Source organism: Carassius auratus, chromosome 8, assembly GCF_003368295.1.
Source record: "Carassius auratus strain Wakin chromosome 8, ASM336829v1, whole genome shotgun sequence".
Taxonomy (NCBI): domain Eukaryota; kingdom Metazoa; phylum Chordata; class Actinopteri; order Cypriniformes; family Cyprinidae; genus Carassius; species Carassius auratus.
In genome coordinates, this window is record NC_039250.1 from 22,955,339 (window position 1) to 22,979,754 (window position 24,416).

A 24,416-nucleotide genomic window follows, 5' to 3' on the forward strand; every position below is an offset into this window, starting at 1 on the left:
ACCTTTATTTTGAAATGTGCGCGTGTTTCCGGTGCGCTTTCCGCTCAAGTCTCCGCTGCAGTCACACGCGCTTGGCGGGAGTCACTGAAGTCCTCAAACCCGCTTTCAGCTGATATTTTATGAATATAATTTTCTGTCAGAGGTGAGTTCGTTTTAATCGCTGTTCAATCAAAGCTAAATAAAGCTCGTAAGTGAACATCTGATGTCTTTGTGGCGCTCTGTGTTTTGAATAAACGTTAGCTGAGCGGCTAAAGCTACTCAACATCTCTGGTTCATTTAAATTATACTTAACTCCACATCGTGTTTATTTTCAAATCGGGTGAATTAAAGCTGCTAGTTTCTATTTTATAACTAAATGTACTTACTACAGTCACAGGTGAGCTATTTAGCTGTATAAATAATTCATAATTCGTAATGAAACAACTAACGTTATTTATTATTACCGTACTCTGAACTCCCGCCTTAGCTTTCAGAAAGTATACATATATATTTTTATACATTTATAGTTTTTTGTGATTCCATTTGTGATTAATTTTTATCTTAAAATTGTCGAAAGCGTGTTAATGTGTGTATTAGTAGAAGTATAAAGGTCTTAGTAAGTATTAGTATAATTTGTGTGTATGTGTGTGTGTAGAAATGTATAATACAATCTAATTATATTACAATTTATAAAATAAAATGTATACACGTAAATGTTTATATATATATATATATATATATATATATATATATATATATATATATGTGTCTGTGTGTGTGTGTGTGTGTGTGTGTGTGTGTATGCATAAGTTATATTATAAATAAGTAGATTTGTTATAAATAAATAATATATATATTTTTGTCCAGGTGGTTTGTCGTGTCCAGTGATCATGCCGTCCAGTCTGGGCTCCTGCAGTCCAGCCGCAGCTCTTCAGGAGGCTCTGGAAAGCTCCAGCCGCTTGATTGACAGGCATCTGCAGGAGGACCGCTGTTTCCCGGACCTCTCAGAGCTCCTCAATGTCCCGTCACACAGTAAGAGATCCAGTCTGGCTGTTCTTGAGACATGCTTGTTGAGCATAAAACGCGTTCATGTGCTTGTGTCTGTTGTTTGGCAGACATGCCTTCGCTCTCGGGGATGTCGGACATGGATTACCCCCTGCAGGGCCCGGGGCTGATCAGCGTGCCGTGTCTCCCGGAGCTCAGCGCCATCCGCAGGGTTCCACTTCCTCCGGAGCTCGTGGAGCAGTTCGGTCGTATCCTACCATACAGATGCACAAGATAAACCTTGCACACTTGTAGAATTAATCCACTGAGTTATTTGCAGTGCCTTAATTGCCTTTATACTAGATATGCAGTGCAATTGCATGATGGGAGTTTTCCCAGAAATCTCCAGAGCGTGGCTCACCATCGATAACGACATTTTTATGTGGAATTATGAGGACGGGTGAGTATCGACACATTGGGTGTCATTAAAGGACACTTGTTATGCTTTTTAAGTAACATGTCATAGGGTAGTCTGTGCATGTAAATGATCTTATGAAGAGAGAAAATGTGTGAACTTTAAATCAAATGCATGTTTCCAGCAGAATTGTAAATGAGGATTGTTGTTTATTTGTCTTGTTTGTGTCTTCAGGAGCGATGTGGCGTATTTTGACGGGCTCAGTGAAACTATTCTCTCAGTTGGACTGGTCAAACCTAAGCCTGGTTAGTTGGGTTTTCTGTTGTGCACTATTTAGTGCTCACCCTCAGAAGAAGCTGAGAATGTTATGGAATGATTATTCTGATGTTTTATCAGTCATTAGCCAAAAACATGTGTCATGCATCGCAAGATTTTGCTCTGGAGATGTTCAGTTTTTATAATTTGATGTTTTATCACTGATTATGTTTTTATATTCCAAATATTGTATTGACATGAGTAGTCTGAGTTGTTACAGGTATTTTTCACAAAAGTTTGCATGTGAAAAATAAGATGAAAAATGCATGAGAGTAAACATAAGCTAAAAAAATGCACTAAATATGCATATATGTATATATATATATATATATATATATATATATATATACATATGTCACACTTGAACGATTCAGATCCTCAAACACATTTTAGTATTACACAAAGATAACCTGAATAAATGCAAATGCATTTAGACACTTAATTAATTAAATCATTATTTAAAAACTGCATTTTGTATTTTCTTGCATTATCTGTGTGTAATCATAAAATTAGTTTAATGATCTGAATCTTTTAAGTGTGACATATGCAATAAAACAAAGAAACGGCAAACTAATTAAATGTGACTGATTCTCAAAAACAAAACAAAAAATCAAAAATATTTTTATTCTCAAATAGTTTCAACAAGAATCGTTCACGTATTTTATTACTAGTAGTGAGTGTACCTTAACCAACCACTATTGTTTGTTCCAGGTATTTTTCAGCCTCACATCCACTTCCTGTTAGTGTTGGCCACCCCGGTGGACGTCGTGATCCTGGGCCTGAGCTTCCCGAAAGCACACACAGGTGAGAGTCATGTGATTTAATCAGTGTCTGCACATGTTTGATTGAGTCTCAGTCTCAGTGTGTGTTTGTGTGCCGCAGGTCTCAATGACAGCATGTCAGGAGCCATGCAGCTGTTGCCAGATCCTCTCTACTCCATCCCCACCGATAACACATACCTGCTGGCCATCACCTCCACAGATGCGGGCCGGATCTTCATGGCGGGGAAAGACGGCTGTCTGTATGAGATGGCGTATCAGGCCGAAGCCGGCTGGTTCAGTCAGCGCTGCAGGAAGATCAATCATTCCAAGAGCAGTCTGTCCTTCCTCATCCCTTCACTGCTGCAGTTCAGCTTCTCCGAGGACGGTGAGAAAGACGCATTTACACAGTGTTCAGTGCAGGACATGAATGTTTTAACCTGCAGTTACGGAGGCATAAATAATGTTTTGATGTATTAAACATGAAGCTTTTATATTTGAAATTAATTATTTATAGAAAAAATGATATTTTGAGTGTGAAATTAAAACGGCCAGTAGGTGGCAGCAAGTCACTGTTAATAAGTGAGTCATTGTGATTGAACCGAATCATTTAAACGGGTGATTCATTCAGAAACGAATCACTAATGTTGCTCAGAGATGCACAACAGTGCTGTGGATTTGTTTTGGATTTATTTTTGTTGTCGAAATATCACAAAAACAGGCTTTATGATGTCTAAGTCTCTTAAAATAAATTTCTTGTTAACTGAACTGTTGTAAAATATCAACATTGCATTTGTAATAATGCTTATTTTTGGAGGAAAACACTTCACTCTGTGTGAAATTGATTCACTATAATGTGATCATTCTCAATGCATTTTAATAGAGTCGATCATGCAATGAAAGAACACACTCTAAATACTTGCAATAGTCTAGACTTTAATGCATGCACTCTGTTTTTGCAAAAATACTCAATGTCAAATCGTGCAATAATTACGATATTATCGCAGACGATATAAATCGCACACCTCTATTTTGTAAGCCAAACTGAATGTTTCACTTTAAATCTTGTGGTTTGTTTCAGATCCCGTTGTCCAAATTGCTGTTGACAATTCAAGGAACATTTTATACACTCGTTCGGAGAAGGGCGTCCTGCAGGTGGGTGTCTTGACCGTGAACCGGAGACTGGTGTTTGTGATTTTTGATCGATGTTTTAATGTGGTTTTTGATGTGTGTCAGGTGTATGATCTCGGCGCTGATGGGCAGGGCATGAGTCGAGTCGCAGCCATGTCTCAGAGCTCCATCGTCTCAGCGGCTGGAAACATCGCCAGGTAGAGATTATAAAAAATAGAGTTCGGATGATAAATAGATAGCTGATTAACCATTATGATTTTACAATCAAAACAGTACATTTTGAATTATCTTTCTCAAAGGGATGCATGTTATTATTTTTTTTATTTAAATTATTGATTTTTTTAAATTATTATTTTATTTGGCTTTTTTTTATTCCTATAAATTAAATTATCATTATTAATAATAGTATTATTTTTTATTATATAAAAATAATTATCTTTAGGCATGAGAAATTAATTTAAAAAACTACATTATATTAATATTATACACATTTGTTGTACAAAATAAATTTACTGGTGTTATTATTAATAAAATAACATTTATCTTTAGCTTAAATTTAAAATAAATTAGAAAATGTTTTTATTAGTCAGTGCCGAAATAGTCACTAAAATATTGTTGTTAAACCATAATAAAACAAATATTATTTATTATATATTAACAACTTACAAAAATGTATCATTATCTTTAATAAATGGTAAATATCAACGATTAACATTGTGCACTCCTGGTTTTTCTTAATAAAATGTTTTATATTGACGTTTTTACCAACATTATCTTATTATTATAATAAAGGTGTTAAAAATAAATGTATCATATTTAAATTCAAAATTGTAAAAAAATACTAATGTTAGTTTTTGATATGGTCACCCATATATTGTGCGCACCTAGTTTTTCTTAAGTATACAAAAATAAACGAAAACTCAAAACTTTATGAAACTTGTTGGAAACATGTCAGATGATTCTTAACAAGCATGGAAAGTTTCATTAATTTCTTACAATAAAAAAAAAAAGATATCCTCATCTTTGGAATAAATGCTGTCAATCGAACAGTTCATTAAATATTTGAAATTATAAAAGAAAAAAACTCTTGTGTGAACTAGTCCTAGGTTTTAAACTCAACCAGTAAATTCACTGCAGTACAAATGGTCACAGATATGGTCACCATTATATTGTGCAATCCTGCTTTTCATGTTAAGTTTTCTTGTGTAATGCATGTTTCATCTCAAATGCATGTCCTTGGCTGTTTTTCAGGACGATTGACCGCTCCGTGTTCAAACCCATCGTTCAGATCGCTGTAATTGACCGCTCCGAGTCGTCGGACTGTCAGCTGTTGGCCATCACTCATGCTGGTATGATTTAGAAATGGAGACTTTAATGCATCTTGGGTCTGTATCTTCTCTAAAGGCTTTTACACACTGAGCGTGAAACGATTAATCGCCTTCTGTAGGGATGTTATGATTGATCATGAGCAAGTTGAAAATCAATTCAAATACGTGACAATTCAAATCGGTTGAGATGCTAAACAAATTGTGATTCAGTTTGGGTAAAGAGTTTATTTGGATGTGTCTGAGAGGAACATACTGTCTGATGGTATTTATTCTTTTCATCTTGTCTCTGTATAATGCATATTAAAGTTCATAAGTGCAGCGCTGCTTTGTTTACAGCGGTAACCGAGGAAACGCTTTAAGCTCCCCCTGCTGCAGTGTTCTTAAGTGCTTTGTTTACAGCGGTAACCGAGGAAACGCTTTAAGCTCCCCCTGCTGCAGTGTTCTTAAGTGCTTTGTTTACAGCGGTAACCGAGGAAACGCTTTAAGCTCCCCCTGCTGCAGTGTTCTTAAGTGCTTTGTTTACAGCGGTAACCGAGGAAACGCTTTAAGCTCCCCCTGCTGCAGTGTTCTTAAGTGCTTTGTTTACAGCGGTAACCGAGGAAGTGCTCTAAGCTCCACCTCCTGCAGTGTTCTTCTCTTTTTGCTTCATAATTTTGAAATGATACAATCTAATTTTGATTAAAAACTGCTCATGTTTCATGTATGCGGCATCTTTGTTTGGAACATGATTAGAATGCAGTGGTTGCCTCTCATTTAATACGAAGAGCACACAAAGCCTTAATTTGTTTATATGAAGACATTTAATTTTTATGTTATTTGATATATAATTTGTTTTAAAATTTCAATTGAGTTTTATTATTGACATTGGCATTATATTTAAATTTGGTTTTATCTAAAGCGAATTACAAATTAAGACAATAAAAGCAATCAAAACCAACAAAATGAATGCATTTAATTCATAATTTGGTCTACTATTTCATCGTGTTAAAACAAAAAAATGATGAGTTGAGTGAATCGTTACAACCCTACAGCATTACATTTAGATAAGTAACTTTTGGTTCTTCATCAACTCATCCATAATGCTTAGAAGAATATATAATTAGAGGTACATTTCAAAATGTAGTAATTTTTATGATAAAAAAATAGTTTAAACCATCATCGGTGATAGTAATAACTTCTGATTGTGATCTCAAATGGATTTTGATTCTATAAAAGCCAGATATACTCTTTGTATTTTATAATGGACTGAACGCTACCTGCTGCTTGTCACTTTTCATAAACAATACTATGAGCTGCATAAAAACATGCATAGAAAGTATATCTCTATATTCAGACACCAATGACAACATCATCTTAAATTGGGTTTCTGTGCAGGTGTGCGTCTGTACTTCAGCACCATCCCTTTTGCTCCTCCAAACGCCAAACACATGGCGTCCCGTCCCAGCATCCTGACGCTGGTGCATGTGCGTCTGCCGCCCGGATTCTCTGTGTCCTCCACCCTCCAGAAACCTGCTAAAGTTCACAAGGCTCTCTACAGTAAAGGAGTTCTGCTGATGGCTGCGTCTGAGGCTGAAGACAGCGACGTTCTCTGGTGCATCAACCACGACTCCTTTCCCTTTAAAAAGCCCCTCATGGAAGCTCAGGTCAGATGTTATTTCCTCTTCCTGTCTGTCTGGTTGCTTCTTCATTTGTTTGGTGATTGTTTTTTTTGGAAGCTTGTTAGCAAACCACCATGGAATAAAATAAAAATCTTAGTTCCCACTTTTTTTTTTTGTATCCTCACAGTTCTGAGAAGAAAAGTCAGAGTTGTGAGATATAATCAGTTTATCGAACTCTATAACAGGAAATGTTGAATAAATCTCCAGAACTGCTCGGGGAGTCACTTCATTTCATTTCAGGGTCTTCAAAAATAAGTTTTTTTTTTTTTTTTTTTTTACTTGAAATTATGACAAATATATTACTATGGTACAGTCGATTGTCTCATTGTAGTAGTAATAATAATAATACTAATAGTACTAATGAAATTTTAATTGTAATTTTGTAATAATTGTATTTTTTAAAGCAATATTAATGTTTTTTTTTTTTTTTTTAAGAGTAAACATCTGTTATGCAGCACTTTGCTTGCGAGGAAATTAAAGGGTTTGTTTAATTAACTAAAATATACTTTTTATGCTTTTATTTGATTGCCAGAAAAATTTTAATATCAATACTGAAGACAAAATTATTTCTGGAGTAAAGTTTTTTATATATATATATATATATATATATATATATATATATATATATATATATATATATATATATATATATATATATATATATATATATATAATTATTTTTTCAATTTCAATATTTTTGCAGAATTTTGTTTCATTATTTTAATTAATTTGATAATTTTTATTATAAAAAATAAGATAATTTATTTATCATTTAAATTAAGTAGACATGCTCATTTCTTTTTTTTGACTTTATTGAAATTGTGTGTATTACAACTTTAATTTAACCATTAAAATTGAATTTTGGTTAAAAAAAATTCACACTGCACTAAAATTTTAATTTTGTTCAGATTTTAATAAATTGCTTTATTTTGTAAGTTTCATTAATAAGACATAAGTTTTTGATTACTAAGATTCAATTTAAGCATTAAAAGTGTCAATAAATATCAAAATGGAAAACAAATGGAAACTAAAAGCAGAATTGCGAGAAAAACTCTTAATTTATATCTCCAATAAAAAGTAGAATTTTTTGTGTATTTTCTTTTTTTTTTTTTTTCTATCCTGTAGCTGAAACAGGCTTCTTTAGTTTACCGGCAACAGCACCCTGACATCCGTGTTCCTGTCTCTTCCTCCAGATGACGGTGAACGTGGACGGTCACTCGTGGGCTCTGTGTCCAATCGAAGAAACCAGATCTCCCAGAATCCTCTCTCCTCTCAATAAAGACCTGGTTCCGGTGACTGACTCTCCTCTCGTGGTTCAGCAGCACAGCGTCCCGCCGCAGAAGTTCGTTCTCCTGTCCGCTCAGGTATGACCGATCCTCTCGGTGTGATGTTCTCCGTGCCGTTCCTCTCTCACGGTGTGTTTCCTGTCTTCAGGGGAGTCACATCTTCCACAAGCTGCGTCCGGTGGATCAGCTGCGCCACCTGCTGGTGAGCAGCGCCGGAGGAGAGAGCGAGGACATCGAGAGCTTCTTCAAGCTGCACGGGGTGAGAGACAGAAACCGATACAGTCAACATTTCTCACATTATCTCAGTTCATTCACTATAGTAAGCAAACACTAGAAAAAAAACATTGAGTGAACTATAGTGTCGAATACAGCAGTTTAAAGGTATTCATCAATGCAACCCTTCAAAATAAGAGTTCGGTTTAACTTGAAGACATTGTGCCTGAAATATATTACTATTGTTCAGCAGAATGTATGTAGCTTATTATTACTAGTGCTAAACTTATTAAAACTTAGTTTTAAGGAATAATCACTCAACATTTCCATGTTTTTATTTTATTAGTAAATTCCCTTTGTTTGCCCAAAAAAAAGTTTAACCTGTTAACTGCCACCTGGCCCCTCCTTTACTTCACTATATTACAATTAACCCTTTAACTGCCCCACCAAGAAAAAAGCATTTTTTGTTAGCCTTTCTTATCTCCTTATGTCATTAGTTACCACACTCAATGTATTTTTTTTCCAACACGTCCCATAATTTTTAAAACATTAGCTTAGCTTTTCTACGTTTACCATAAAGTGACAAATCAACCATTTGGTTGAGCACGTTTTTGAAAAATTATTGAAAACATACTAAAGTTTTTTTCATGGCACCAAGTAAAATAATTTTGTAAAGTAAGGGCTCTTACAGTGTAATATGTCAAAAAAATATGCTTACCTTGCAAAATTTCACCAAAAACAGTTTACATGGCAGGAGTGATTTCTTTCTCTCTGACATCCATCAAAGAAGAAGTGTTGTGACAAATGCTGTTGATTTTTTTTTGGCTTAACATACCTCTACCAGATGGTAGAGATGGCTCAATCAGCTTGAATTAAGTTAGGTACTCCTCTCAATAAAATATAGTGACTCAAAATGTGCTCAACCATTTGGTCGAGCGGCAGTTAAAGTTAAAAGTTAAAATCCTAATCCAATGATGACAAACTATATATCGTTGGAAAGGTCTAAGAATCTTAAATAGATGTTTTACCAATCTTTTTTGTTAAATTATGTAGGAAAAGTAAAAGATTAATTTATGGCAAGAGTGCACCTCAGAAACCTACATAATAATAGAAGTTTTGACCTTTTGTCCAAAAAAAAGTCGTCTTTGTTGCCTTTTTCTCGATCACACTTTAGAAATCATCAGAAAATATATATATCACTTGAAATCTTACAATCTCAAAATTCATCCTTTAAAACCCATTTTAAAATCAGACATTGCATTACCATGAAAATAGTCCATCAAAATCATGTTAAAAAATGTTTTCAGTCATGAATTATAAAAATGTAGGTTTGTATCATGCACTTTCAAGTCTATCTTCAAAAATGTGAGTAACAGTTAACGAGATAATTTTCAATAATTAAAAGATTTAATGAAATCAATGTTTCATGCCTTCATTTGACAAACAGAACAAAATTAAATGCATAACACAGAATTTCTGAGAGAGAGAAAAAACAACAACAACATTTCTTAAGACTATTTTAAGAATAGATGTTTTTAATGCATTCAAATGCATAAACAAAATTTGATAATGTGAGAAAACAAAACATTTCGTAACGACATAATTTGTTTATAATTGCATGCTTTTCATGCTTTTTGATGAATGAAAGTTGAGTCCTGAAAAATATCAATAGGAGAAAATGAGATGTAATCACTGTAGATGTTTTGATGTGTGCAGGAGGGGCAGGCGTGTGCCTCGGCGCTGATCTTGGCCTGTTCCTCAGCAGCGTGTGATCGAGAGGTTTCTGTGTGGGCCACACGAGCCTTCTTCAGGTCAGATATCAGCTTATATCACTCTTCGACTTCGTTGCTTTTCAATTTTTTTTTTGTTCAATTAATTTTTAACAGCCATTGTAGCTGAATTATTTCAGTATGTGTAAAGAATCAAATATTAAAAAAAAAAAAAGTTACATTTATAATTTCTACTGTGTTTTTCAAGTCAATACAAGGAATATGTTTACTATTTTTTTTCTGTATTATTTTCACTATTATAACAACAAACAGAGATATGATTAACATGCATATCGTTTATGTAAAATACTGAATGAATTAAGCTTAACGGACAATTTGAACTGTTTGACTCTAGTGAAACTTGAAATTTGAAATTAAATTTTTTTTATTGAATTTTTCTGAATACCAGTAAAATAGTAGGATTTGTCAAGGATTGAGTGAATTTTTTTTGTATGTGTGTTTTATGTATATATTAATTTTTTTTTTATTTTTTTTTTATGACAGATTTTGACATTTTTACCAAAAAAAAAAAAAGCTTTTCATCTTTTGTTTTTATTTTAAACTTTGGAATATCTCCTAAATTAATTTTTTTTTATTAAATAATTTTTACAAAAATCTTAAAAAAAAAAAATTTTTTCATTCATTTTATTTAAACCTTTTTGTTTTATTTTGCTTTTTTTCACATGATTTCTGAACTTAATAAAAAAATAGAAAAAAATTCACACGCAAATGTGACTCTTTTTTTCAGTCTTTGTTTTTATTTAATTTGAACAATTTCGATCCGCTGCAACACATTTTTCAAAACAATCCGATGCATTTGATCAGTTTATTGAATATCTTAAACCACTGCAATATTCATTTCACGAATCATGATGCTTCTTTTATACGGTTGATCAAATATTGTGAGTGTGATCTGTTGCACAGCCTTATGTCTGTTATTATGTAGGTACGGTGGAGACGCTCAGATTCGTTTCCCATCATCCCTGTCTGCTCCCAGTAACGTGGGTCCGCTCTTCAGTTCCCCCGTCCCAGGTGACTAACATCTCATGTTTTCACCATTAAACATGTCCAATCACTTACTAGCTCATGTGTCTGTGTCGTCTAATGTCTAATCTGTCATCTGCTGTGATTGTAGGATCCCCAATGTCTGTCGGCAGCCCCCTACCAAACCCCAGTTTCCTTGCCACACCAGCTCCAGGTATAACCCAGCGATGGGTTAATATAATCTGTGGATCTTAAAGCAGTAGATCACCTGAAAATGAACATTTGCTCTGGACTCATTAGGCATGTTCCCGCCGACCGTGTCGACGCCTTACATCCCAGCGACTCCCATGATGCCGAGCGGCGCGCCCATCACAGCCGTGTCGTCTGGACCCGAGGTCATCTTCTCTGGGAAACACAACGGCATCTGTATCTACTTCACACGTATACTGGGGTCAGTCAGCGTTACGGTCAAACCATTGATTCAGAATAAAACGTGCTGATTCTTTGCTCTTGTGTTTTTAATGTTGATGCTTTAAAACAGGAACATCTGGGATGGGAGTCTTTCGATGGAGACCACCCTGACCAAAGGGGCTCAGACCGTGGCTATCGTGAGTAATGACCGATTTTATGAAAATCATTTGTGCTTGATTTATTTGTTTTTGAGTAATGACCGATTTTTGGGGATTTAAAAAAAAAATGCTGCTTTTTGTTGTCATGTATTTAGTTTATTGTGAGTAATTGCAGATTTCAGAGCATTTTTACAATACTTTAGTTATTTTATTTTGTTGGTATTTAGTAAGCACCAATTTTGTATATATATATATATATATATATATATAGTTTTGTGAGATCTTGGAGCAATTTGACAGTAATGTATTATTTTGACAATTTATTTGTTTATTTTTAGTAATGGCAGATTTTTTTTCTTAATGAAAAATGCTTAAAAAAATTCTTTTTTGAGTAATGACGGATTTTTGATTAATGTTTTAAGGGTTATTCATTTATTATTTTTTTTGTTTATTATGAGTAATGATCGATTTTGAGGCATTTTTACAGAAATGCTGCTGTTTGTTTTCATGTATTTTGTTTGTTGTGAATAATTACAGATTTTTTTTAGCGTTCTTACAATAATGCTTTAGCTATTTTATTTGTTTATTTTTAGCAAGCACAGCTTTTGAAGTGTTTAAAAAAAAATTGTTTTGTGAGTAGTTTAATTCATTGTTTTGACTGTTTGTTGTTAGTAATGGCAGATTTTTTTTTCTTTATGGATAATGTTTTATGCATTATTCTTTTTTTTTCTTTTTGAGCAATGACATTTACATTTACATTTTTACATTTTTGTAGCATTTTTTTGTTTGTTTTTCTTTTGTCAAGCTTATATTTTAATTAGCTTTAATTGCTGTGTTTTTATAGCCTGTCTCAGAAAGATTTTTCCTTTAGTTTATTTTAATTGATTTTGACCTTATTTTTTTTTACTTATACCTGCCTTTTGTAGTTGATGTGTTAATACATGTTTTACTTGTAAGCCAATCAGAAAGTGTGTAATGCCAGTCAAGCTTTTGGTTTATTCTCCACATCCCTGAAATCCCTTCAGCAGTGTTCTGTCTAGTTCTTTCCCTGATGATGTTGTGTGGTTTAGTTGGAGAGTACGGCCAGTTCCTCTGATCTGGAGCTGGTCTTGATGGAGCTTCAGGGTTTGAAGGAGTTCCTGGATAAAAACTCCCAGTTCAGTCCGTCTTCTCTCGGAGCGAGCAGGTCAGTGTCCTTTTCTCACTCACTTGACCTCAACAGCAGATCTAGTATTCATGTAAATAAATCAAACATAGTTATTTCTTTCGTTTTTATTTATTTAGCTTATTTTATTTTTAATTTTGTATTAGATTTTTTTTTTTTTTTTTACTTTTTTTAATTTACAAAGTTTCAGATATAACGTTAATTATTCTTTTTTATTATTTTAAATATTTTTAACACTTTTAATAAGATATTTAATACAATTTATATTCCATCAATAAATATAAATATGTATTTTTCTCAACTATTTATTTAGTATTTGTTTTATTTACTAATTTTAAGTCATATTTATTTAGTTTGCTACATTTTTAAAAAGTTTATATACTTTATAGAAAATATTTTATAATAATTTATTTTCTATAAATGTACCGGTATATATTTTTACTATTTATGTCTATTTAGTATTTGATTTGTTTCTTCACTAATTTTCAATCATGTATCAACTTTTAATTTGTTTTATTTAAAAATGTTCTAACACTTTTAATAAGATATTTAATACAGATTATATTCGTTCAATAAATATAAATATTTATTTAGTACTTGTTTTATTTACAAATTTTCTGTCATTTATTATTTAGTTTGTTACATTTAATAAAATGTTTATATACTTTATAAAAAATACTTTATAATTGATTTTCTATAAATATATATTTTTACTATTTATTTAGTATTTGCTTATTTACAAAATTTCAGTCATGTATGTTTGAACTTTTGTCTTAGTTTTTAGTTTTTTTTTTTTTATTGAATAAAATGTAAAATAAAAATTATATTAATATTGTATAAAATTATAATTGTTCAAATTTTTACATATATTTAGTGACAATTCTTTGAATTATTAAAAAAAAAAAAAAAAAATGTGAATTACTTTATTATTGATGATTTTTGGGTTCCTTAATTTTATGAACAACTGCTTTATTACTTTAAAAGAAAACACATAACCATAACCATGCATGTCTGTAACTCACTTGACCTGCTCAGTTTCAGCTCGCCAGCGAACCTGCAGCAAAGGCTTCTGGGATTCATGCGTCCCGATGGCTCCAGCTCTCAGCAGATGCATCAGGAGCTCCAGAGGAAGTACCACAGTGAGTCTCTCTCTGTTTCTGTGTGTCTGTGTGTGTGTGAGCGCTCAGATGTTCACCATCTCCTCCGGTTCGTTCCTCAGCCGAGGCTCAAGTGTACGAGAAAGCGTCTCTTCAGGCCATGCAGCAGTTGGTTCATCGCTCGTATCAGACGCTGGCGCTCTGGAAGCTTCTGTGTGATCATCAGTTCAGCCTCATCATCTCAGAGATGCCCAAAGTACGAGCCCTCGCTCTCTGTTACCCCTCGTGCTTTCTCAGTGTGAACAGTAGGGATCTAACGATATCGTCCTAGCAAAACTGTCTCGATATTATCATGGTCACATGACGATATAACGCAAAAGCAGTTTGTATTAAACTATATTTAAACTTCAGGTGTTTAAAGTTGTGTTTTGGGCCATTATGTTGTGGCACAGTATCTGTTCAACTAAACCGAAAGCACTTTATGGATTAATTCCTTTTTTAATGCCTTTCTATTGCGTTTTTTTTAAGTTTCCTTCAAAATAAAAGCTCCAATGTTTTTTCCTTCAAAATAAAAGCGTAATAATAAATATAAAAGTACATAATAAACATGACGGAAAATTTGTAAATAAAACAAATACTAAATAAATTGTAAAAACAAACAAACATGTATCTATTGAACAAATATAATTTGTATTACATATCTTATTAAAAGTGTTAAAAATATTTAAAGTAAAAAAAAATGTATTAACTTCATATTTGAAAATTAGTAAATGAAAAAAACGTAAAAATAAAATAAAAGCTCTAATGTTTGCTTCAAAATAAAAGCGCAATAATAAATATAAGTGCATAATAAATGAACATTGTAAATAAAACAAATACTAAATAAAGTAAAAAAAATACATATTTTATTGAACAAATATAATTCATATTAAATATCTTATTAAAAGTGTTACAAATATTTAAATTAATAACTTCATATTTGAAAATTTGTTAATGAAAAGATAAAATAAAAGCTCTTATGTTGTTTGCTTCAAAATAAAAGCGCAATAATAAATATAAAAGTGCAGTCCAAATTCACAATATCTCCTTAAGTGTAGAAATTAGAAAATAACTATTGTAATTTCCCTACTGAAGTTTAGTTATTATTATTATTATGTTCTGTTTTGTTTGGCTTATTAAAACATGAGCGTGAGTGTAATTTATACTGAGACTGTCTATCAGAAATAAAAAAAAGGGTTGAGTCTCCTTTAAAGTTCAGGTACAAGTCAATTCACTAACTTAGGTTAGTGTATTAGAATAATTTAACTTTACAATTTTTATTTTAATATCCCAATAAATATCGTTTCGTGGACTTCATATCGTGAGATTCCGATGTGGTTAAATCCCTAGCGAATAGGTTTATTGACTGGGTGTCAGACTGTTGAGGCTCAGACTTCTTCTTCACTGGTTTTCTTCCTCCGTCAGGAGTTTCAGGATCAGATGAAGGCTGTGAGTTTTAAGGATGTGGTTGTTTCTGGACGGGAGCTGAGCGGCGCTCTCATCACGGCTCTCATTAACGTGTACATCAGAGACAGTGCGTCTGTAGACAGCGTGAGCGCTCACCTGAGAGACATCTGCCCTCTGCTGTACAGCAGCGACGACAGCATCTGCTCCAAGGTACACACACACACACACACACACAGAGATGGAGACACAACACGAGAGAAGCACTACCTGTCATTCAGTTTTTAATTTACATTCTTGACTGATTTCAGTTGTTTTTAGTTTTTTGTGTGTGTTTGTTTTTAGTTGTTATTTTTAATAACGTTTTTGCATCTGTCAATTTATTTAGTGTAGCTATTTGAATAATTTTTTTTTATTTGGCTTATTTCTAAATTTTAGTTTAGTTTTATTCACCTCATATCTTTTTTTACATTTCAGTATTTTTAATTTTGTTTAATTTGTTTTTACATTTAGATACTTTTATAAAAAAAAAAAAACTGGTCCTGTTGTTGTTGTTGTTGTTATTATTATTATTGTTATTTAAATCAGTTATTTTCTTTTTTCATAAATTTTGTTGGGTTTTTAATTTAGTTGTTTTAGATTTTACTTATTTCAGTTGTTTTAGTTTTTTAGTTATTTAGGTTTTTCTTATTTATTTTATTGTTCTTTTTTTCTTAACGTTTGTATTTATTTTGTGTCTTTGTGTATATTTTCTATTTATTGATTTTATTTTTTTAGTGTAGCTATTTCTTATTTATTGTTTTTATATGTATTCATTTGTTAATATTTTTGTTTTGTGAGTTTTATGTTCAATATTATTTATAAAGCTAGGCTATTTTTTATTCTTTGTATTTATTTTGTAGTTATTGTTTTTATTTATATATATATATATATATATATATATATATATATATATATATATATATATATATATATATATATATATATTTATATATATATATATATATTTTTTTTTTTTTTTTATTGTAGCTATTTTTCAGTTGCTTTTATTTCTATTTATTTTGATTAATTTTTTTTTTTTTTGTGAATTTTATTAGTTTAATTTTATTTTCAGTCTATATTTACCTTTTTTATTTTTTTTTCTTAACTATTTCCTGACCATGTAACTTTGTAACATATTTGAATATTTCTTTATTTAACAACACCTTCAGGACCCAGTTTAGTTGTGCACCCATCCAGAGTTATAGTAGCACGTTTTATAAACAGGAAGTTGTCAGAGCTCTCTTCCTCCTGACAGGCCAATGAGCTGCTGCAGAGCTCCAGACAGATCCAGAACAAGCTTGAGAAGGAGCGCACGCTGAAGGAGTCTCTGCGCCTCTATCAGCAGATCAGTCACCACACAGACCTGCCTCTCGTCTGCTCACAGTACAGACAGGGTGAGAGCACACTAGAACTGAACCAATCCCCTGCTCCCATCATGATATAACCAGCTGATCTCACTGTGTCCTGGTGCAGTGCGTTTCTACGAGGGAGTGATGGAGCTGTGTCTCACCGCCGCTGACAAGAAAGACCCTCAGAAGCTGGGACTGCACTTCTACAGGAACGGAGAGCCGGAGGAGGACTCGAGCGGCCAGCAGGCGTTCCAGGAGCGGTCAGCACACACACACACACACACACGCACACACACACACACACTCCTGAGGTGGATCTGTAACTCTTGTTTCTGTCTAGACTCTCGTGTTTTAAATGCATCACGGACACCATGCAGGAGCTGGTGAACCAGAGCAAAGCGGCCCCTCAGTCTCCCAGCGTCCCTAAACAGCCCGGACCCCCCGTCATGACCTCTGACCCCAACATGCTGAGCAATGAGGACGCTGCGGCTCACGTGAGTCCCGAAACACACGCTGGAGCTGAACCTGTTAGATGCTGTCGTTTATTGTGCTTCCTAATCATATCAATTCGTTTTAGTAATGTTCTTGTCATTTTTGTTTGATATTTCTAATTACCTTGAATATTTTGATAGTTCAAATTAATTTCAGTTAGTTGCCAGCATTCTGATTTTCACTTTTTTTTTTTTTCGTTATTTTTTTTATATTTTTCTACTGTTTTTTTTATTTTTTTATTTTTTTTTATTTTAGTTTGTCTTTTTAGTACTTCATATTAAATGTATTTAATTTTGGTTAGTTACCAAAGCAACATTTATTTTTTTCCTTTTATACAGTATATATATTTACTATATAATGTTATTATATATATATATATTTTTTTTTTTTGTTATATTAAAAATTAAGTTTTTAATAATTTTAGTACTTGTAGTTTAGGTTGTAATTCATTTATTTATTTTAGTGTAAGTCATTTTAATACGTCAAACTTAATTTTTTAAAATGTATTATTTTTTTGGGTTAGTTTCAGAGTCAACACTTATAATGTTTTTTCCTGTAATATTTATATTTGTATTATTTTGTTATTAACTTGGTAAGGATATTGAATTTTTTTTTAATTCAATTTAAATTGTTTTCAAGTGTTTCCTCTTACATCTACATTGGTTATATATATATATATTTTATTTCAATTATATTAAATATTGATTTTAAAAAAATTTCCTTTTCAGTCATTTTAGTAATTCAGCTTATTTTTGACTTTGATTTAGTTTCCAAGGCAATATTTTGAATGTTTGTTTTTCCTTTAATATTCATATATTTTATAAGTTTTTATATTTCCAATTCCTTTAATCTTTAACTTATATTCATTTCAGTCTTTTCAATTATTTATTTCATGTCTATTTATTAAAATTAATTTTTTTAAAGTTTTTTTAGGTTAGTTTCTAAAGTTTTTTTATGTCAATGTCATTTTTCTACTTTTGAATTGTAGTTTTTGGTTTAGTTGCTAAGACTGCACTTCTAATGTTTGTTTGATGGTTATAGTTTTCCTCTATTGAGATGTTAGTCAGAAGTGTAGTTTTGGTTTACTGGTTTATTCTCCTCTCAGTTTGAGCAGATGCTGGGTCTCGCTCAGAGATCTCAGGACGAGCTCTTCCACATCGCTCTCTATAACTGGCTGATCCAGGCCGACCTCACAGACACACTCCTGGAGGTACGAGAGATCTCACACACACACACACACACACACACACACACTGCTCTCCGTGTTCAGGGTGTTCCTCTGCTCAGGTGAACTCGCCCTACCTCGAGGATCATCTGATGCACATGATCAAGCAGGACCAGAGTAAAGTGCGTAACATGGACCTTCTGTGGAGATACTACGAGAAGAACCGAAGCTTTGGGAAAGCAGCACACGTTCTGGCGCGGCTGGCCGACATGCACAGGTATGATGCTGGTTAGCCCCGCCCACTCACATCTGATTGGTTCAGAATCTCTCAAGGGCCATTAATACTGCTACTACTGTTGAAAAATAAAGGAATAATCGCATGCTTTTTAATAAACTGATGTTCAATTATTAATTCAAATCATGAAACGTATGTTAGACATAAACATTTAATTTAACAGTTACAAAAGAGTCCAGAAAACTTCAAACATGAAAAAATGGAATCCAGAAAAGTGAAAACGGAATGTTGGTAGAACGCAGTAGAAGTCCTGGTTTAGATGTTTAAATGAGCGCTGCTTTACACTGATGGAAGCCTGTAAGTGAGATCTGCTCGGATCTGGTGAACATGTGTTGGTGTTTGTGTGCGTGCAGCACGGAGATCTCTCTCAAGCAGCGTCTGGAGTACATCTCCAGAGCCATCCTCTCGGCCAAGAGCTCGTCCTGCGTCTCTTCACTGGGAGCCGACGGAGAGTTCCTGCATGAACTGGAGGAAAAGATGGAGGTGCGGATGACCTTCACTCAGTGAGATTCAACTCTGTTCTGCTCATCAAGGCTGCATTTATTTGATCAAAAATACAGAAAAATACAATAATCTTGCATAATGTTATTAGAATATGAAATGATGGTTTCTATTTTAATATCCTTTAAAATATAATTTATTTCTGTGATGCAAAGCTGAATTTCCATCATCATGACTCCAGTGTAAAGTGTCACATGATCTTGAGAAATAATTTTAATATGACGATTTATTGTTAGAGTTATCAATGTTGTGTTGGCAAATATTTTTTTTGGAAGCGGCGATACTTCTATTCAGGATTCTTTGATGCTTTAAAAGTTTAAAAAACAGCATTTGTTCAAAATATAAATCTTTTCTGTCACTTGTTATCAATTTAACACCGTTTTAGTTTAATTTCCAAAAAATAAAGCATAAAAAATTGACTGTACTACTGTATATTGTTAGAAATAATTTATTTTTTTAAATAAAACACTTTTTATTCATCAAAGAATCCTGGAAAAGTGTCACAGCTTCCAAAAAAATATTAAGCGTCACAACAGTTTCAACACTGATAATAAATAAATCATATTAGAATGATTTCTCAAGATCTTTTATACTGGAGTCATTATGGAAATTTATCTTTGCATCACAGAAATAAATTATATTTTTAAGGATATTACAATACAAACCATAATTTCATATTCTAAAAACATTTTGCAAGATTACTGTATTTTTCAGTATTTTTGATCAAATAAATGCAGCCTTGATGAACAGAAGAGACTTCATTCAAAAACATCACTGACCCCAAACGTTTGGACGCGTGTGTGTGTGTGCACTAGTCCATGTCACGATGTCAGGTTTATTCTGAAGGTAGTTTGCTGTGATCCTTCAGGTGGTGCGGATTCAGGTGCAGATCCAGGAGACGCTCCGCAGACAGTATTCCCAGCATCCCTCAGTGCAGGGAGCTATTACACAACTCGACTCTGAGCTCATGGACATCACCAAGGTAAATGCAGACGTTTCAGTTGCATGCACTTCCTGATCTGCTGTTTTATAATAGGGCTGTCCAAAAAAATGCATTTTGAATATTCGTCGAATTTAAATTTAAATTCCACGTTCAGATGCAAAAACGTTGCATTTGAGTTTTAGGTGCGCTTCAGGCAGCCGTATAAAGTGGTGCATGAAATGCAATGACGATGTAAGTGTCATTGCTTTCTAATGCTTTTGTTAGCCAGTCCAGTTAAACCCACTAAATGTTTATTCATCAATCCATAGAAGATATAGTTCAGAAAAATGAAACCAAGGCATTTACACACAACACATATTTTGTCTATCACCGTTGCACTTGCGTCACACACAACTGAGCCGATTTAAAATTAATGCAAGTTCAACTTTTAAAAAAAACATGTCTTGAGATTGTATAGCAATTTTCCCGCCCCACTGCATCATTTTTGGAAATGGAAAAAGTACTCTTTGTGTTTGGCTTTCACTTTCTTGTATCAATCATACATGATGTCGTTTCGTTTATAATTGTTTAAGCAGCTTAATTAAATATGTGACGATGGACCACAAAAACAAGCATTAAGGGGCATATTTTAAAAATGTACATTAATACATCATTTGAAAGCTGAACATCGCTCGATGTGTGCTTTGTTCGGAGGACAATAATTGAAAATCTGGAATCTGAGCGAGCAAAACAATCTAAATATTGAGAAAATCATCTTTAAAGTTGTTCAGATGAAGTTCTTAGCAATGCATATTACTAATCAAACATTACGTTTTGATATATTTACGGTAGGAAATTCACTAAATATCTTCATGGAACATGATCTTTACTTAATATCCTCATGATTTTTTGCATAAAAGAAATATTTATAATTTTGACTCACACAATGAACATGATCTTTAAGACGTGCTCCATGGTCACAAATTTGGTTTATAAACATTAATGCAGCGTTTCACAGATACTGGTGTTATTTTATTGCTCTAATAAACATGCATTAGTAATATTTAGCTTGTGAACCCAAAAGCTATTTTCGCCTCTGAAATGAAATTTAAATGCAAAGTTCGACTAGTTTTCACGGCCCTATTTCATGAACACGTGTTGGTCTCTCTGTAGCTGTACGGTGAGTTTGCGGATCACTTCCGTCTGTCGGAGTGTAAGCTGGCCATCATCCACTGCGCGGGACACTCGGACCCCATCCTGGTGCACTCGCTGTGGCAGGAGATCATTGAGAAGGGTGAGCGCTCTCGACTTCCTGTTCCTGTGCGCTGGCTCGTGTGTGTGTGTGTGTGACGCTGCTGTTGTGTTTCAGAGCTGAACGACAGTGTGGCCATGAGCTCGGCGGACCGCATGAGAGCGCTGAGCCTCAAGATCGTGTCTCTGGGGAAGTTATACGCGGGAACGCCTCGATACTTCCCGTTAGGTAGAGCTGGTTCTCTCTCGCTTTGATCCTCAACTAACTGCTTTTGTTCCTCTTTTGGATTAAAGCGTGAATGTAACTCCTCATCTGATCCCGTGCTGTTTGTGGTGTGTCGTTCAGACTTCCTGGTCAAGTTTCTGGAGCAGGAAGTGTGCCGGTTGAACTGGGACGTGGGGTTCGTCACCTTCACCATGCAGGAGATCGGAGTTCAGCTTCCACGACTGCTGGAGGTGTACGACCAGCTCTTCAAGACACGGGTGCGAGACATTTAGTGGAAAACTATTGAAATGTTTAAATTAGGAGCTTTTATTTTAATCTACGAGCCTACAGGCTGAATATCTAACTTTCTGCATCTTATCATCTCGTAAATCATGGCATTTGCGACTAAATCTACACTCTGTGCGACTACATGATGTCTAAATAATACATTTGATATTTATATATATATTTTTTATTAATCAAAAGGATAACAAAACAGTAATTATATTTTTATTTATTTTTCTAAATTTTATATTTACTTATTTTTTTATTATTACATTTACGTTACAATTGTATTACATTTACATTAAATTTCTTATCTTATATTTATTTTTTAATTTTTTAGTAGTCCATAATCCTTTTCAGATTAACAGTGGTTATATATTTTCTTTGTTTTATAATTATGCAAAATTTCATTACACTGGCTTAACAGTGGTTGTCTTTATTCCTGTACTTTATTTTTCTAAATTTCTTTATCTATTTACATAAAAAAAATATTTGAATAATTATTATTGTATCTAAAAATTGAAGTGTTTGTCGTATAACTTGACATGGCATCTTAAAAAGTGTCACTTTTCTTCATTCTGAAGTGTAAACCGTGTCAGGAGTAAACGAACCCAAAATCTTTAAATGTAAATAATAATAATATGAATAATTTCTCGGTGTTTCGCCCAGGACCCGTGTTGGCAGCGCTTTAAGAAACCGCTTCACCTGGTGGAGTGCATCCATGTGCTCCTGTCCGGATACGTGAATGACCCCAGCCGAGTGCCCACCTACGACAGGTACCATATTTAGTCAATATAGCATTTTTGATTAGTAATATGCATTGCTAAGAACTTCATTTGAACAACTTTAAAGATGATTTTCTCAATAATTAGGTTTCTTTGCACCCTCAGATTCCAGATTTTCAAATATTGCTCTATCCTAACAAACCATACATCAATGGAAAGATTATTTATCAATCTGTCATATTTTTCATCACTCACTCTTTGGTTGATTGCAGGCGGAGGTTTACTAACGCCTGTCTGGATAACATCTGCGGATATCTGGTGGAGCTGCAGTCCTTGAGTCCAAACGCGGCTCTGCAGGACATTATACGCAACTTTAAATCCCTTCAGACCAAACTAGAGAAGCTCCATTGATGACAATGAAGGACGTTTTCTTCTTGATGTTTTTTTTCTCTTCGCACCAGGAGTTCAGTCTTTATATTTACTGGCAATGAATAATGTTCCAGCCATGGAAATGTCCAGCAGACATCTGAAATAAACACTTCTGATGTGTATTCTTGTGGTCATCAGCGGCGTGTAACACATGATTTTAATTTCTTATTCAGTTCATCAACTGTCCGAAGAGGCACTTACTCTAAATGTTTTTAGTTACCAATCTATGGTTGGTAACTTCCTCTTGGATGCTGTTTTTTTTTTTTTTTTTTTTTTTCTTGATTCAGATATGATTGAAAGGAAACATGCTCTCGTGCGTTTTGTAGTAGTCGTCAGGTTTAACAGGAGAGACTTTTATTAAAAGTACACATTTTTACAAAATCCTGCATCTATTCAACCACCTTCTAGTTTTGTGTGTGATGTATCAAATGATTTGAAAATAAAATAATAAAAATAAAAGGTTTTGTTTTAAATCACAGTGGTGTAAAATGTGTAATTTTCTGAGGAGTTTTAACTTTTTTTTTTAATCACTACGTTACATTAATAATTACAATTGTATATGAATTATTTACACAAAATACTGGTATTTTTTTTTATGTATAAAACTCACACACGTAATATGAATATAGCTTTAAATCGATTTTAATGATACTTATAAATCTATATTTGAAAATTCTATATCTGGAGCCTGAAACAATCATTTCATTTTTACCTCAGAGATCGCATGCGTTCTTTTCTGCATTTTTGGGCGGGAAAATAAACTCCACTTCAGAGACGAGCAAGGTGAGATCTTACCAAAGTCCACGTAATATCCATAATCTTTACATAATCGAGGTTGTCTGATTATTGTTTTGATGAATATGTCCGTGGGTTTGTGTAGGGTTGTTCGACGTGAAAAGCAGTTAACCTCGGAATGGAAATAAGGATATTTCGTAAACAATATAGTTACTTCAAACATTAATTTCAAGCGATTCATTAGCAAAAAAGAACTAACCATTATTTAAATCGAGGGTAACCAGCGAGTCCTGATTCATTTTATTCAGATCGAATTTGATGTAGATCGGGATTTCGCTGCGGATTCGTTAATTATTTAATTCAAATTTGAGCTTCGAATCACGGATCGGGAGTCTTTTTATTCAGATCGGGATTTCTCACTGGAGTCGTGAATTATTTGATTCAAATCGGAGCTTTGGATCATGATTGATTCAGATCTGAATTTCAGAGCGCAGATCCAGAATCTTAATGCAGAAAAGTTCCATAATAAGAAAAATATTATTGTTTTATAACAGTGTAGCAAAACCATGTTTAGGATGATTCAAATACAGGAACCCGTTTTTTTTTGGTAGTAAATTTAAATCCTAAAGTAAATTTACATACAGATATAAATATGCCAACAAACTTAGAATAAAGGGATCATTGGGGTTCTGTATAGAACCATAGGGTTCTTTACTCAACTCCAAAGAACCTTTTATGCTAAAAAGGTTCTATAATGACAAGAAAGAACCTTTTGGCACAAAGTGTTCATATCTTGAATTTTGTGATCATTCACATGCATTCATAAATGCATTGGAATACACCGAATAATGCAGTGAAAGAACGCACTCAAAATGCACACACGCACTAGTATGACTTCATCATGTAACTTTTACATTAGCCTAGAT

At 33.4% G+C, this 24,416-nt stretch overlaps 1 protein-coding gene across 1 annotated transcript; it reads left to right on the top strand.

Moving 5' to 3' along the window:
- Nucleotides 1-23,187, top strand: nup155 (nucleoporin 155). The gene is made up of 34 exons (XM_026270365.1): nucleotides 1-142; nucleotides 847-1,011; nucleotides 1,095-1,232; nucleotides 1,327-1,423; nucleotides 1,613-1,683; nucleotides 2,405-2,497; nucleotides 2,576-2,839; nucleotides 3,533-3,606; nucleotides 3,688-3,779; nucleotides 4,834-4,931; nucleotides 6,285-6,553; nucleotides 7,762-7,932; nucleotides 8,003-8,113; nucleotides 9,784-9,878; nucleotides 10,783-10,868; nucleotides 10,972-11,034; nucleotides 11,121-11,271; nucleotides 11,362-11,428; nucleotides 12,460-12,575; nucleotides 13,590-13,693; nucleotides 13,774-13,907; nucleotides 15,116-15,307; nucleotides 16,392-16,530; nucleotides 16,610-16,745; nucleotides 16,826-16,979; nucleotides 18,083-18,187; nucleotides 18,265-18,419; nucleotides 18,791-18,920; nucleotides 19,807-19,920; nucleotides 21,034-21,154; nucleotides 21,230-21,340; nucleotides 21,458-21,594; nucleotides 22,271-22,377; nucleotides 22,599-23,187. Exons 2-34 carry the CDS (start codon nucleotides 870-872, stop codon nucleotides 22,735-22,737), a joined length of 4,176 nt encoding a protein of 1,391 aa, XP_026126150.1. The 5' UTR covers nucleotides 1-142; nucleotides 847-869; the 3' UTR covers nucleotides 22,738-23,187.
- The last annotated feature ends 1,229 nt before the right edge of the window (nucleotides 23,188-24,416 follow it).

Bases quoted from the DNA above. Each gene is read 5' to 3' on its own strand.
- nup155 (XM_026270365.1), top strand. From the start codon at position 870: ATGCCGTCCAGTCTGGGCTCCTGCAGTCCAGCCGCAGCTCTTCAGGAG. The intron at 16,980-18,082 runs GTGAGTCCCGAA...TTCTCCTCTCAG, and splicing joins ATGAGGACGCTGCGGCTCAC to TTTGAGCAGATGCTGGGTCT. The intron at 19,921-21,033 runs GTAAATGCAGAC...GTCTCTCTGTAG, and splicing joins AGCTCATGGACATCACCAAG to CTGTACGGTGAGTTTGCGGA.